Raw genomic sequence first — 16,401 nt, forward strand, 5'->3', positions numbered from 1 at the left:
ATGCAACACAGGAAGTGTACATACAGGATGTGCATTATTTCAGTCTACATGATAAACAAATGGTAGCTAATCTGTTTGGCTTGGTTTACTGAAAGACTTTTGGATGATTTTACAAAGCAAATCAACATCTAAGACTACTGTAGATTCCTTATTGAAGCTTACTGAAACACTGTGAACGTGTGCCAGCAACTGGAGCCAGTGAGTTCATTCTGGACTGATATGAATGGATGTATGCTAGCTGAGGAAAATAATCCCACTGCCTTCATAGAGTATATCATTCTCAAAAATCGGACAAAGATATTACCACTCTAAACGTATCTTCTCTGCAGGCATCTCCATTGTAACTTACGTGTCTTGCCATTCTCAGACATGCGTTGTCCCTCTCCGGCGGAGAAGATAGGCACCACAGTGACAGTATAGAGTGTATCAGACTGCAGGTTCTTCAGCACTGTGTTGAAGGTGCTTCCAGATACTTGCTCCTGGATGGATAGATATACAACGAGACACACTTAATGGGGTCATGCTCTGGGCAGTGGAGGCATGGGCTCTTCATTGTTATAAAAGGGGGAAAAAACATTTCCTTCAACCTTAATAGGATGGTTTATAGGGACAGAAACTAGAAGGGGAGCCAATTTGGTGGAGTTATACAAATGTTTCCCTGAAACAGAGATGATTTCTGCCTCCATGAAAAGTTTCTATAGATAAAACTCCCATTTGCATGTAAGTTAGTGAGGGATCATTATCACAGTTACATGCCACCTCCTCTGAGCTCAGGAATAAACTCCAGCCTACCATCTCCTCTGCTCCGCCAGCTGCAGGAACATAGAAGATCCTGTACTGCCGCACATTGCCCTCAGCAGGCTCCCATTTGACATTCAGGGTGCTGGTGGTGGGGTCAGTGACCTGCAAGTTCCTCACACCACCCAGAGGCTCTGGAGGGACAGAAAAGTAAGATACACTTAGGAATAGCAGAATTGTTGCTGAATGGTCATAGAGTGCTTTGCTATGCATATTCATTGCAAGATCATGGTAGCTATCCAATTTTTGGACACTACAGTAATGCTCCGAGAGTATTTCTCTGAGTGTATACTTCTTAATCTCAATCATACCACCCTAAAACCATAACAATTACACAAATGTATTCTCTGACGTCACTGCTATTATGCAATTCATTCATAATTTGATTTGTTACAATGATTGACAACAACTAAAAGGCAAGACAATCACCATGACATCTTAACAAAGCTATTGTAAGAAAAGAGATACTTACTGGTCCTGCCAGGGCCGTTCAGCTCCCTGCTGACTCCTCTGGCGTAGAGCGCTACCACAGTGATGGAGTATTCAGTGTCAGGGGTCAACTTGGGAAGCAGGACTGTGGTTTTCTTCCCTCCAACCTGGGTCTGGTTAGGGAGGAGAGCAAATCTCAGCTTCCTTGGCGTACAGTATAATTACTGTCACTTAGAATCTGAAAAATTACTGATTAACTTAGAAAAAACGATTCGGTTTATTTTAGTTCAGTGGGTTAGAAGTTAACTTGGCGGCAGGATTCCCTTGTAAGGCTGTTGTATTTCCTCAACAAAATGTCTAAAGAATAAATCTGTCTTGCTTAAGCTTTATAAACAACCATTTGCAGCTCTAGCATCAGCTGAAGGAACATATATTTGATCTGTGTGTAGGATGGGACACAGAGTTTAACAGCTCCCCCCTGAGTTCCTAAAATTGATACTGATAACCTGATGGAAAGAATTTGACCTGAGAAACACTAGACCATCAACATTTTAGAGGAAGGATGTTGTGAGCGGTTTTGATTATGGTCACTAGGAGTGTGTGCCAGCCAAGGTAAATCTCTACCCTGATGGCCCAAACAGTCACATGTCTTGTCATAACAGGCACGAGTGGTGCGCTGGTGAAGTGACCACACTGCTCTTGGCTTAAGGGATGCTGTAAGGACTAAAGTGGGGTTTGTCTGTGTCTGTATGTGTGCTTAGATGTCCTCTTTAATCCTGCACTGAATTATTTAAATCCAGCTTTTCTGAAAGGACTGGCTAAAAGTCTCATCAGCAAGCCATGAGAAAACAGAGGGATGGAAGCCTTATCATTCGCCACCGCCACAACCTTCCTTGTACACAAGTGCAAGGCGTGTGTCAGCCATTTCCTAAAACAGATGTCCCAGATGAAACAATGCAAAGCCCTGTGGGCTATCTATACTTGTTGAAGTCCTGACATTGAACCAAGAAGACTTGGCTGGTGTTGGATTGTAGGCTTCCAGTTTTCCTTCAACTTCTCGGCGTGATATCACCCAGGCAATCAGTACAACTAAGTTGCCTCCAATCATAAAGAAGAAAACGTTCTGTCCCGCGTTAAAGGGAAACTAGTGGTCAACAAATGACCTACATACTGTAGCTGAATTTTCTACAGAATGTTTGACATGGTAAAAACTGTGAAGAAAAGAAAAGAACAACAATCAATGTATACCTTAACTGCACTCTTCACCATGAAAGAATGATGGATGCTAAATAGCATAACATCTGGGCCATATAAAAATAAGGGAAACAACAGTGAACTGATAGCCAGTCTTTGTGAGTGCAACAGCAAGAGAGAGTTTTGCTCCATGCTTTAAACACAGCACTCTCACATTACACAAACAAACAAGCATTTTCCACCTCCCACTGCCTATTTAAACACACATAAACACACTGATAACAGCACCTCTCATCTCTAAAGTATCTCTATCTCTATTTAAACACACATAAACACACTGATGACAGCACCTCTCATCTCTAAGGTATCTCTATCTCTATTTAAACACATAACACACTGATAACAGCACCTCTCATCTCTAAAGTATATCTAACTCTATTTAAACACATAAACACACTGATAACAGCACCTCTCATCTCTAAAGTATATATATCTCTATTTAAACACATAAACACACTGATAACAGCACCTCTCATCTCTAAAGTATCTCTATCTCTATTTAAACACATAAACACACTGATAACAGCACCTCTCATCTCTAAAGTATCTCTATCTCTATTTAAACACACATAAACACACTGATAACAGCACCTCTCATCTCTAAAGTATATCTAATCATCTCTAAAGTATATCTAACTATTTAAACACATAAACACACTGATAGCAGCACCTCTCATCTCTAAAGTATCTCTATCTCTATTTAAACACATAACACACTGATAACAGCACCTCTCATCTCTAAATTATCTCTATCTCTATTTAAACACATAAACACACTGATAACAGCACCTCTCATCTCTAAAGTATATCTAACTATTTAAACACATAAACACACTGATAGCAGCACCTCTCATCTCTAAAGTATCTCTATCTCTATTTAAACACATAAACACACTGATAACAGCACCTCTCATCTCTAAAGTATCTCTAACTATTTAAACACATAAACACACTGATAACAGCACCTCTCATCTCTAAAGTATCTCTATCTCTAGTTAAACACACAAACACACTGATAATAACAGCACCTCTCATCTCTAAAGTAGCTCTATCTCTATTTAAACACATAAACACACTGATAACAGCACCTCTCATCTCTAAAGTATCTCTATCTCTATTTAAACACACATAAACACACTGATAACAGCACCTCTCATCTCTAAAGTATCTCTATCTCTATTTAAACACATAAACACACTGATAACAGCACCTCTCATCTCTAAAGTATCTCTAACTCTATTTAAACACACATAAACACACTGATAACAGCACCTCTCATCTCTAAAGTATATCTAACTCTATTCAAACACATAGACACACTGATAACAGCACATCTCATCTCTAATGTATCTCTATCTCTATTTAAACACATAACACACTGATAACAGCACATCTCGTCATCTCTAAAGTATCTCTAACTCTATTTAAACACATAACACACTGATAACAGCACCTCTCATCTCTAAAGTATCTCTAACTCTATTCAAACACATAACACACTGATAACAGCACCTCTCATCTCTAAATTATCTCTAACTCTATTCAAACACATAGACACACTGATAACAGCACATCTCATCTCTAAAGTATCTCTATCTCTATTTAAACACATAACACACTGATAACAGCACATCTCGTCATCTCTAAAGTATCTCTATCTCTATTTAAACACATAACACACTGATAACAGCACCTCTCATCTCTAAAGTATCTCTAACTCTATTTAAACACAAACACACTGATATCAGCACCTCTCATCTCTAAAGTATCTCGGTGCCTCCCAACCCCATAGTGCTGATCAGCTCACTGTACGTCATGAGAACTTTTATACAAGGTTTGGATTTTGGAGATCTCTCTTAAGCTACTCTTCACATCCTATAAAGACAAGTACTGAGAGTTAAAAAAAATACTTGACATCAGCCCAAGACTGGTAAAAAAGACAACCTTGGGGAGGATTTTAACAATGATATAAGGGGTTGTTAAATGCAGCTGCCACAGCTTATCTGTGCGAGTGTGTGTATGCGTGTACGGATGTGTGTGCCTCAAGTGCTATCACTTAATCTGTTCATGGGAATGAGACTTGCTTGTGGATATTTGTTTAAAAGCAATCAGAAATGTCTGACAGCAAATTGAAACGAAGAAAATAAAGCCGGCAGCCAAAAAGCCTCTTACTTATCCAGCGAGACAACCGAGTGCATGAGCAGCAGGAGCAGTGTCAGGGAACATTGAGAGAAACTAGACGCTGTATCCCAACAACAGATTAAGTGATTATACTTAGAATAACTAAAATAATGCCATTTCCAGTGGCATATTGGAGTTTTAGCTATACAAATATTTCTTGGAGGCAGAATTGCTCTGCAGGCAGAAATAATCCCTATGATTTAGTTCAAGCTCAGTGGAAGAAGCCATGAACCACAGTTTTTCTGGCTAAGTAACGTTAGACTGAAGCCCAGTAAAAAACAAAGGGCAAGAGAGAAGAGAGCTAATATTTTACAGCCTAGCACTCCTACAACTAACTGAAAAAAAAAAAATATGATTGAGCCATACTAAGTTATTTGGGTTAGCTAGTTAGCCTAGTTGCCCTTCCAATTTTAAACTAGTTACTACAGCCTATAGAATAGCTATGCATAGCTGCCAACTCTCACTCATTGAGAGTGAGACTCACTCAAATGACCCTCTTCTCACTCTGTCACACCACACCTTCTATTTCTCCCTCCAAATTTCTCTTTTGGCTCCTAAGATTCAAAAGTTTGGGAGCCCCTGTTTTCTTGACTTAATCCAAGAGGTTAGGTGGTGCAAAAATGCAGGAGATCAAAGAAAATCAAAGAAAGCCCTCGCTGAATGTGAGGGCGTGCAGCTCCCCGAAAATGTGGCTTGACACAGCTGACATGAACAGAGCAAGTATAATATAATGTAGATGGGCAGATAACAGGAGAGTGTGAAAGCTATGACCAAGTATATGCACTACATTCTCTCCTTGGGCTGTCATTAAAATCATAGTGAAATCACACAATTTACTAATTTTGCTGGGGACTCCCCTGTGACCCCCTCGTCAAGCTGATGTTCGAGTCCAGGTCTAGCTGCCGTTGGCAAGCAGTCGAGGCAGCCGTTAGAGCATGTTCCTCGCTTTAGCAGTTACAATTTTAAGGTAAATGTAAAGGTGTTGGTTCATAAGGCCACAGAGAGGTCGAGTAGGTCAATTTACCACTAATAATGCTAATTTTATTATGAACCCTAACTAAAAGTCCAATCTGCTTTCCAGTGTTTTGGGATTCTCTGTATGAGAAATAACAGCACACGCTCTACATATAGGTCATTTTGTGAAGGTTGATAGACCTCCCAGGTAGAGTGTCAACACTGTGTGTGTGCTGTCTGATGTGTCCTTACAGTCTGGGTCCTGCCTCCAGCGGTGGGGACGTAGGTGATCCTATAGTTCTGGACGCGTCCGGGGGCCGCACCCCACCTGGCGTTCAGACTGGTGGTGGTTTCGTTGAACACAACCAGGTCGGTGGGAGGACCCTGCGTTACTGGAAACACACGCACACAAATCATAATTACAACCATGTCGACATGCATATCCGTCACATTTAGTAATAGCAGATGCTCTGCAGACTTCCTTTAAAAAAATATTTTAAAGGCACAATCCTTGATATTTTGGTCAACTCGCATCAAGATGTCCTTGAATAATGTATCTTGAAGAATTGCTAAGTTCAGTATGACTCGGTGTTGTCACCCCATTTTGGATCCAAACATTGGTGAATTTATTGATAAAGAATGCACACACTGTAGAACATGGTAGCCATGTTACGGATTTGAATCAAGGATTGCAGCTTTAAAGAAGAAAAGACAATCTTCCTCTGGGATGTTGTCTTTTCTGAAGCAGGAATGGATTCTCTGGAACAGCAATTGATTGATGGAAGGATGATTAATGGATGGAATGATGGATGGGTGGATGAATAGTGGATGGATATGATGTATTTATGGGTGGAGAGGACTGGCTTTTAAGCAATGATGACAAGAAGGATGGGATGACATAGTCCAACATACTGTCTTGCACTGCATGCATAGTTGAGGTCCTTCTTCAACCAAATTGTCTGAGTAAGAACATATTTTCTGCAGACATGTCTGAGTAAGAACATATTGTTTGCAGACATGTCTGAGTAAGAACATATTGTTTGCAGACAACCTTTAGGATGATTGGCAGAGATGATGGGACACACACAGTCAGACAGACAAACACGTCATACAAACGGCTGTTTGAGACGATGGGACACACACAGTCAGACAGACAAACACGTCATACAAATCAGCAGCGCAGCACCACTGGAGCGGCGTATGGGTTAAGAGCCTTGCTTAATGACGCAATGATGGTAGTCCGATGAACCACAGCGCTGATGACCGGGCAAAATGATGGAACATGCTTTCATGACAATCCTCTTGGTTTACCACAAATATACTTACATTGACCTTGCTTGGACACTATAGAAGCAGAAATACAAAGGTATAATGGATACACCCTTCACTGAACACATTCATTCACATTTAGTTCCTTTTTCATTTTCAAATGTAAAAGTAGATTAATGTTTTGGAGGGACAGTGACAATATGGATTTATAGCATATACTGTATTTGGAAAGGGTGGTTGAAGCATCATTGGTCTCAAAGTGAAATTAAATAGAATGGACATGAAACTATCAAAAACTTGCATAAAGATCAGTGACTGAGGAAAACTTAGTTACAGTAAGTGAAGTGATTGGTCTTACATGTCCTGTCAGTGCCCAGCAGATCCTCGCTCTCCGATTCGTCAGGGTAGATGGCGGTAACAGACACATCATAGGGCGTGTCTGGCTCCAAGTTCTCCAGGACGTGAGTTAACTCATCATTGTTAAGGATGGCCTGATGAGGAGACCACAGACAGCATATAGGAAGGTGCTTGGCTAAAACCAGCCAGTACAAACCAAAGACAAGATCCATATTGGATTGTGGTATTATGATCACGATTGGTGTTTGGTGCGTGGGTCTGTTTTTCACATGTTCTGTTCTGACTGCCTCCACGGGAGTGTTCAGTCAAAGCATCGCCAAAGCCATTTCTGCAGTGCTCATCAACAAAAATACCATTTATGATTTATTACACACTCAAATGTCTTGGAGAGCTGCTGTTCTCTTACGTATTGGAAGTTGGTATCCCCCTTCTTGGTCCAGCCGATGCGGTAGAGGGCCACATCAGGGGCTCCATGGTCCCAGGAGGTTCTGAAGCTGGTCTGGGTCTCTTCTGAGAAGCGCAGGTTCTTGGGGGCAGGAACCACATCTACAGAGTAGAGGGAAATAAGTTAAGCTGATGATGATGATGATGATGACAACTACTGCCAATTGAGAACTTCTTTGAGCATTGTGATCTCTAGCTCAATGAGAAGTAGGCTGATCAGGACTTTGTCATTATGCTCATCCTCATTAAGATAATGACATGTGTTTTCAGTCTTACCAGTGATGGCATCTCCCAACATAGGCAGGCCAGCTCCCTCGTCATAGATAGGAGTAACAGCCAGACCATATTCGGTCTGTGACATCAGGTTGTCCAGTTCCCTGGTGGTCACACTTCCATCCACTTCCAGCTGTGGACAAAATCAAACACAATTAATACTGCACAAAATGTCTAATCATTAATGCCTATATAGACAGCTTTGTGAATACTGTTTCTTGTACTGGACATAAATGGAATTTCAAATGTCACCGTCTTCAAGGCCATGTTGCCAAATGTGACCAAAGTCTTGGGAAAGTCTCATTCCATTCTCAGTGAGAGTTTCCAAGAACACTGGAGACAGAGGTAGTGTGCGTCCAATGAGTCTGGTCGGAAACTTGACCAGGAGGCACAAAAATCATGCTTGTGTCCAAAGGAAACTTACAAACTTACAAATAAGGCACTCAAGAAACAACCAAAGACAAAAAATATATATATATATATTTTGAAACACAGAAAAGTTATTGAAAATACAATATTGACTTTGCTGCTCTCCATTTTGTTCGGTTTTACTTACTGAACTTCAAGACGTTGAATTCAAGCAATAATTCATTCTGAATACTGAATTTAAAAACACAGTCTCTGCCTCTATGCCTGATCTTTTGTTGTTGCATTTGAGTTATAAATCCAAACTGACACTTGACTTGATTTGTCTCTGAGGACCATATACACACGTCAAAGGTTTTTCCTGGATCCACAAAGCACTGCGGTCTGCATGCTGTCACTGAGAGGGTAGTATCACATTATCCCTCGGAGGTCGGAGGTGATGCCTTGCTGCTTTCTGGGCAGCGAGCTCTTCCTCCCCACACTCCCTGGGTTCCAGCTCTTCCTCCCCACACTCCCTGGGTTTGAGCTCTTCCTCCCCACACTCCCTGGGTTTGAGCTCTTCCTCCCCACACTCCCTGGGTTCGAGCTCTTCCTCCCCACACTCCCTGGGTTCGAGCTCTTCCTCCCCACACTCCCTGGGCAGCGAGCTCTTCCTCCCCACACTCCCTGGGTTCGAGCTCTTCCTCCCCACACTCCCTGGGTTTGAGCTCTTCCTCCCCACACTCCCTGGGTTCGAGCTCTTCCTCCCCACACTCCCTGGGTTCCAGCTCTTCCTCCCCACACTCCCTGGGTTCGAGCTCTTCCTCCCCACACTCCCTGGGTTCCAGCTCTTCCTCCCCACACTCCCTGGGTTCCAGCTCTTCCTCCCCACACTCCCTGGGTTCCAGCTCTTCCTCCCCACACTCCCTGGGTTCCAGCTCTTCCTCCCCACACTCCCTGGGTTCGAGCTCTTCCTCCCCACACTCCCTGGGTTCGAGCTCTTCCTCCCCACACTCCCTGGGTTTAAGCTCTTCCTCCCCACACTCCCTGGGTTCCAGCTCTTCCTCCCCACACTCCCTGGGTTCCAGCTCTTCCTCCCCACACTCCCTGGGTTCGAGCTCTTCCTCCCCACACTCCCTGGGTTCGAGCTCTTCCTCCCCACACTCCCTGGGTTCGAGCTCTTCCTCCCCACACTCCCTGGGTTCGAGCTCTTCCTCCCCACACTCCCTGGGTTCGAGCTCTTCCTCCCCACACTCCCTGGGTTCGAGCTTGTCCTCCCTACGCTCCCTTGGTTTGACATCCAGCCCATGTGTCACTTTCCCATGTGCGTTTTTCATCTTTTAAGTCCCACAGAGGAGTTAGCGTATGAGGTTCACCTCCACCTGATTTACAGTATGCCTGAGGAAGCAGGAAATTACCCGCGCCAGAACCTGCTGCTGCAGCCCCACAACTCCCAAAAGGGGCCAAGCGACCATAAAGTATCCATCCTGCTCCACCAATGAGATGAGGACAAAACAAACTACACCTGTCAATCTACAAGCCAACCGCCCACCCACCACCACTTAACCCTTGCAATTCCATCCTAGTTAGAGATAGTTTTATAATCTTTCCAGTTCCAGGAGCGCTCCCTGAGGTCCACCTACCCAGCTGCAGTTTCTATCATGCGGTCTAAGATAATATAATGAGTGACCAGTCAAAAATATCAATATAAATTCATTGCCTTCAAACCCAATGGCTAAAACAGAAAACCTGAGTTGGATTGGTAAAAGCGTAGGATGTGGATGATCTTGCGGAAGAGGCATGGAAACCAAACTCACCTCTTTAGCTTCTCCCTCCTCAGGCTTGTAGGTGACGAGGTATTTGCGAACAGCACCCGGGGCGGCGTCCCAGATGAGCCTCATGGTGCTGTGGGTGACATCACGCACCCTCAGCACACCCGCGGGTGGCAGAGGCACTGAACAAGGGACAGAAGAGTAGGGTTAGGTTTAGAAGATATGGACTGGACTTTGCTTGGCCATGAAAAACAAGAAGACAATGTTGAGTCAGTCCCAACAGTCCAAGTATGCATACATACAAACATGCACATACTGCATATACTGTAGATGGATGTAGCCTATTGCCACTAAACAAATGTGTTCAGCCCAAAGAGATGAACTGTTGACTCAGCGACTACATACGGGTGACTCCCTGCTCGGTGAGCGGCTCGCTGGCTGACTCTCCATGCAGGGCGAAGATGGAAAGTGTGTAGGCCGTGTTGGGGAGCAACCTCACCAGCTGGACTTCGGTTATGTCCCCTCCCACCCTCATCTGCAAGGGGATAGAACCATAAAACAACATGGGGTCAGAGGGGAAGCTTGGACATGGACTCCTCGGCGACTTAGAAAGAGACATTTGGATAATAGAAAGAGACATTTGGATAATAGAAAGAGACATTTGGATAAGAACGTTAGAAGAGCATTCTGGTGCAACGAGATCAGCCAAATCCGGTTTTGACCCCTTTGGGGTTTGACACCTTATGAGCAAATGATGATGTTCCCTTGGTTAGAGTGAGCTCATGGTCTACCCACCCCTTTGTGTCTAACAATCAGATTCTGTGTTTTCCCTTTTTCTTTGTCGGTTGAATGGAGACATGAACACTGGTGGCTTTGTAAGATGTTATTACAGTGTATGAGATCTGCATTTTGTCAGAAATTGCTGACAGGAGGTTGGCGTGTTTGGTCACTGGCAGTGTTTTTGTGTTTGTGTTGTGTGTGTGTGTGTGTGTGTGTGTGTGTGTGTGTGTGTGTGTGTGTGTGTGTGTGTGTGTGTGTGTGTGTGTGTGTGTGTGTGTGTGCGTGCATGCGTGCATGCGTGCGTGTGTGTGTGAGAGAGAGTTATTGTGTGCGCCCTGTCCACGCATGTGTATTTGTGCATGTCCAAAACTATGTCATATCCACAGCTAGTTATGTCTCTGTTTGTGTGTGCGGCCGTGTTCTCAGTGGGTGTCACTCTCACCTCCTGTTCAGCAGTGGGCTGGGTGGCATTGATGGCGCTGTAGAGCAGCATGTAGCCCGTAGCCCCCGCCGCCTCCTCCCATCTCACCCGCATGGTGGTGGTCTGCTCATCATAGATGGTCATACTCCTCACTGCACTCAGAGGCACTGCATGGCCAGGCAACAATGTTAGAGGCTACAATGTAAGCAATGGTTAAGCAAATATATATCAGGGCTGCAACTGATTATTTTCATGATGGGTTAATCTGTCGATTGTTTTCTCGATGAATCGATTAGTTGTTTGGTCTGACCGGATGGTTTACTAGGCTAATAAAATGTCACCAAATGCTGAAAAATGTCAATCAGTTTTTCCCCAAAGAGCAAGATGACATCCTCAAACACGTTCTTTTGTCCTGACCAACAGTCCACAACCCAAAGATAATCAGTTAACTGTTGTAGAAGAAACCGGAAAATAAGAAGAAGCTGTAACGAGATAATGCTTTTCATAAACGTTAATCTAAAAGATTAATTAATAGATTATAAAAAATAGTTGCCGGTACATTTTCTGTCGATCGACTAATCGATTAATCGACTAATCGTTGCAGCAGGTATGTATTGATACTACTCACAGTTAAAGATTATCTACTCAGGCTGATTTCGTGTGCCATTCATGTGGTCAAAATGCAACAATGTGTGCTTTTATAGAGATATATAACTAGGCTATTAAAGCCGTGCTATTCTAGAGGGCACAAATAAAACAATAACCAACAACAACTTAAAAGGAAACAAAGAAATATTTGAATGAATGAGTTTGGGCCCAGAGGTAAGAAAAAACACATCGAAAGAAAAGACATACGTGTGGTCTCGGTTCCTTTGAGAGGTTCGCTACTCTCCTCCCCCACCACGGAGTAGACGTTGACCAGGTACTCGGTCAGAGGGTTGAGGCTCTGGAGGACCACTGTGGTCTCTGTACCATCGACAAACACCTAAGAGAATAGGGAAAGTTAGCGGATGGCAAAAAAAATGGTAATGCTCCATAAGATTCTTGTCAATGAAATTTTCCCTTGGATTTTCTGTTGATGCAGTTTGAGATTCTGTATAGATGGAGCTCATTTTTTTAAACATTTATAACAGCAACTGCAAAAGCTTTCACGAACTGAGTCATTACTGTGTTGTATCATCACCAATAGAGAGTTGCAAAACAGACATTTATTTTTGTGAAAGTCATGGATTATTACTTTATGTATGCGTGTAATGTATATTTGTGTGTACATGCTCATACATTATAGCTATGTAAGAGAGATGGGGGTTTCATTCAGAAACCACCATAAACAAACATGTACAGAGTTCTGTTTACCATGGAGCGATAATCAATTAAGCAAACAAACAAACAAAGGCTCGGTCCATTTCCAGTGGTATGAGTGGCTCATAAAGCGTTCTAATTAAAACCGCAAAAACCCCCGACCAAACAGAGCTGGACCCGACCCCAGCGTGTGCTTCAACTCCACATCCATAAACACAAAGAACAGCTCATCCACTGTGTTCACTAACAAGCAAAACCACGAGAGCTGCACAAAAACAACCATATCTTACACCTAATTAGCTTCAGATACTAAAAATGGATGTAATCCACACGTTGTGGAGCCAGGACCCTGCTGTCCAACAGAACTCACAGAACTCATTCTTTGTTTTGTAATCCTCTAAAGTGGAGGCTGTGTGTTATTATTGCCTTGCCTTCTGTCAGATCTGAATGTAATAATTAGACAGCCATGCAGCGAGAGGCCAACACAAACTTGAATGGCTGGAATGGGAGGTTTAAATTGAATTTAGCCTCAGTGGGTCAGGCCATACGTCCAAAATCCCCTCCAAGGTGGCAAGGCTCTGGTTTGGACAGATGAAGCCTATGCGGAAGTGGTTAAAACTGTAGTCCCTCGAATGGCCATTTGAGGCTGGCTCCAAAATGGAGTAGTTCCCCATTCACCCCCATGTTAAAATGGCAGATTTTACAACAGGTTTAAACATGTTTACAGCCTGGTTCATTCAAAAAAACCGTTTTGGTCTTGGTCTATATAGCCAATTTCACCTTTCATGACAACTGTACAGGGGGTGAATTTTTATATATCTCACCCATGTAGAGTAAAATAGATGATAGAAAACACTGTGTTGATGTGATTGACAGGTCGCCTGTCCAGTGAGCGCGCAGCTTGTTGATCACAGACCAATAGCAGGCACAGCTGCGGCTCTGTGGGAAACCCCTGATCTCGTGCCATCTCATGTGAGCTGCGCAAGAACAAAGATGGCAGCGACCAAAACGCCAATGGGTGACGTCATGGTGACTCCGTCCATATTTGTATATACAGTCTATGCTCCAAACCCATACGACAAGACACATTACACCAGTGCTTTTGTTTGCTGATTGAATTAGTGGTAAATAGATGTGTCTACCTGCTGTGGGCGTCCGGTCAGTGTCATGTACTCCACGCGGTATTGCTCCACGGGGCCTTCGGGCGCGGTCCATGTGGCTCGGAAGGAGTAGTGGGTCACGTCCGATGTCACCAGGTTAGTGGGCGCCTCAAGCACTTGTGCTTTTCAGGTGTAAGAATTGAGAGGAAACATTAGAACAGACAACATAACGCAAGAGTGTTAATGCTTCCTCCTTTGAGTGCTTGACTAGGATGTAGTAACACAAGAATACGTGGGTAAATGAGGCCCACCAAAACATTAGGAACGTTATGCGATATCAAGGAGCTAAAAAAGATCGATGTGGCAATGCATCAGTGACAAACCCTAATAGAAACTTGTTTTTCTTGTGCTGCAAAGCCACATCCTCCTAGCGTGCTTCCCCTCACATACAAGTATCCAATAGCAGCTCTTTCATGTGATTAAGGAGCAGACAAGATGCTGTTCCATGCAGAAAGAGCATTAAGGAAGGAAGAAAATAGAATGTTCTGTGATTATTTCCATGGCCTGGCTGCTTCTTTGCTTCTAGTGTTGCCTTCCACTGTGGGCCAGACATGCAGTAACTGTCTGTGCGTCTGGGATACTCTACACTATGTTTATACTGCATATCAAGAGCCCAAAAATGAGCTGGCTGGCTCAGAGCACCTATGGTTATTATTGCTTGTTTGTTTTTTCTTCTTCTTCTTCTTCTTCTTTTTTCAAGCTAGAAGGCTGCTGTTGCAAGGTCATGTCAGTACAATCAACCCACTTAGAACAGATCATCAATCTATCATCAATCATCAATCTATCATTAATATGTATCTAGATGGGTGTGTAGCTGTTTCTTCTTTGCATCCCTCACTTATGCCTGTCGGTTTTGCGCATGATGTAAACTCATATGTACCTGGCCCCTTGACACTGTTACAGAGGTTATCTGTAAGGTTGTCCACGATGTCCAGCAGGAAGGAGAAGTCGGCCACATTGTACATGTGAATCTCATCTGGATCAGTGGCAATGGACCTCAGCTCGTTCTCATCGGCATTCTTCACACCTTAAAGTAAATTAAGGCTGATGATGAGGATCAAGAAGTCATAAATGTCCACACTTCAAAGGGTTCACTAATTTTCTAAGTTGGATAAACAAGGCTTAGAATTCTACTTTATACAGGGAATTTCCCACAACAGGTTTCTGAAATAAAGTCCAAAGAAAAATGACCTGAATGATCTTCACTTACCGATGGCATAGAGCTCAATGCCCTGGTCACGCAGGCTCTGAGAGTTGGCAATAATGTCGTCTTGGGACTTGCCGTCAGTGACCAGCACACCAATCTTTCGAGCTTTGGGTCGCATCCCGACGTTCTCTTTGAAATTGTTCTGGAGGATGTAGTTCAAAGCCAGGCCTGCAGTGAAGACATACACCTTCATTCATCACCCTGATTGCAACTCACTGAACTGATTCTCTGTGGCCTTTCCAGCAAGACGCTAAACAAACACCATGATGAAGCGCAGAAATGGATCCATGGGTAAAATAAAATAAAATAAATTACAAATATATGATCTCACAACATCATCATACAGAAATACAAGTGGCTGTAGTCCAAGTGTTGTGTATGCACAGTAAATAATGGACATAGTATAGTACCAGTCAAGGTGTTGCCTCCTTTGTAGGGCAGGTTAGCCACAGCTTCCAGCAGCGACTCCCTGGTTCTGTGGGCGTTCAGGTGCCACTCAGTCTTAGGGTCCCCACTGTATTGGGCTAAACCTGAAACCATCACAACAAGATAACGTTGTCAAACCCATTACATAAGACACAATTCTTAGTACTTTTTTTGTATTTTAGTAACTTATTTTAGTATCCTTGTGCCTAGTTACATGTTCAGTCTCCTGTTGGTTGTCGGACTGTTGAATGTAGCTGCATTATGTGACAAAGTAATTTCCTGCAAATAAAGTATCTAATCTAATCTAATAACCCATTGACTTTGGGCGTGCACAGTCTTGGTAGACCCACCGATCTGGACCCTTTCGGGGCTAATGTCGAAGACTCCCACCATGCGGCCGATGAAGTTACGGATGGTCTTGAAGTTGAGACGTCCGATACTCCAGGAGCCGTCCACCAGCAGCACGATGTCGGCCTGGGCATTAGTCTTACACATCACATCTGAGAGGTCAAAGGATGGGAGGTGTTAACTGGAGGATATGGGAATGAAATACAGCTCCACCATGGTCAGTTGTTATACAAACGAGGGTATGTGACCACTTGTGATTTAGAAGTGTGAAAGGTGAAGGAAAGACACAGAGAAGAGGTCCATGACATACAATGAGTATTTTGGTATTCAACTACACACAAAAGGACACATTTTTTCCCAAAATGCTAAACAAATACATTTCCTTTCATTGTGTTCACACGTTTTTCTTCATTTTCGTAAACATTTTCTTTTAATCATATCAAAGTACAGTTATTTTCCAGGTGTCCTATATTTAATGTCTTCTTGTCTTCTGACATGCCGAGGCAGTTATTCTCGTAGATATTATTTTCGGAGCAACCCGTGAGCCCGTCCCAGAGGCAAATCAGGAGCATGATATGAGTGGCCTCCTCTGTGAGAGATGACTGTGCCTTCCATAGCAGCACGGTAGCTCTTTGATCCTGTCCATCTGTATGATGACAAGGAAGGTATCCCATCCATAGC

The 16,401-nt window shown here is 43.3% G+C and overlaps 1 protein-coding gene across 1 annotated transcript in view; it reads right to left on the reverse strand.

Annotated features, from left to right (window-relative positions):
* Positions 1 to 16,401, reverse strand: part of col12a1a (collagen, type XII, alpha 1a) — a gene marked incomplete at its 5' end in the record, with an annotated part of 69,901 nt that overhangs the window by 30,265 nt on the left and 23,235 nt on the right. Inside the window, 17 exons of the mRNA XM_083633914.1 lie at positions 350 to 479; positions 793 to 932; positions 1,271 to 1,400; positions 5,869 to 6,008; positions 6,943 to 6,960; positions 7,244 to 7,376; positions 7,649 to 7,788; positions 7,963 to 8,092; positions 10,122 to 10,258; positions 10,482 to 10,611; positions 11,299 to 11,444; positions 12,133 to 12,262; positions 13,722 to 13,861; positions 14,620 to 14,766; positions 14,950 to 15,114; positions 15,357 to 15,476; positions 15,723 to 15,872. Of these exons, the coding sequence (XP_083490040.1) occupies positions 350 to 479; positions 793 to 932; positions 1,271 to 1,400; positions 5,869 to 6,008; positions 6,943 to 6,960; positions 7,244 to 7,376; positions 7,649 to 7,788; positions 7,963 to 8,092; positions 10,122 to 10,258; positions 10,482 to 10,611; positions 11,299 to 11,444; positions 12,133 to 12,262; positions 13,722 to 13,861; positions 14,620 to 14,766; positions 14,950 to 15,114; positions 15,357 to 15,476; positions 15,723 to 15,872 (2,226 nt within the window). The remainder of the gene's footprint in view (positions 1 to 349; positions 480 to 792; positions 933 to 1,270; positions 1,401 to 5,868; positions 6,009 to 6,942; positions 6,961 to 7,243; positions 7,377 to 7,648; positions 7,789 to 7,962; positions 8,093 to 10,121; positions 10,259 to 10,481; positions 10,612 to 11,298; positions 11,445 to 12,132; positions 12,263 to 13,721; positions 13,862 to 14,619; positions 14,767 to 14,949; positions 15,115 to 15,356; positions 15,477 to 15,722; positions 15,873 to 16,401) is intronic.

This window comes from Poromitra crassiceps (genome assembly GCF_964638095.1).
Source record: "Poromitra crassiceps genome assembly, chromosome: 3".
In the NCBI taxonomy this organism is placed as follows: domain Eukaryota; kingdom Metazoa; phylum Chordata; class Actinopteri; order Beryciformes; family Melamphaidae; genus Poromitra; species Poromitra crassiceps.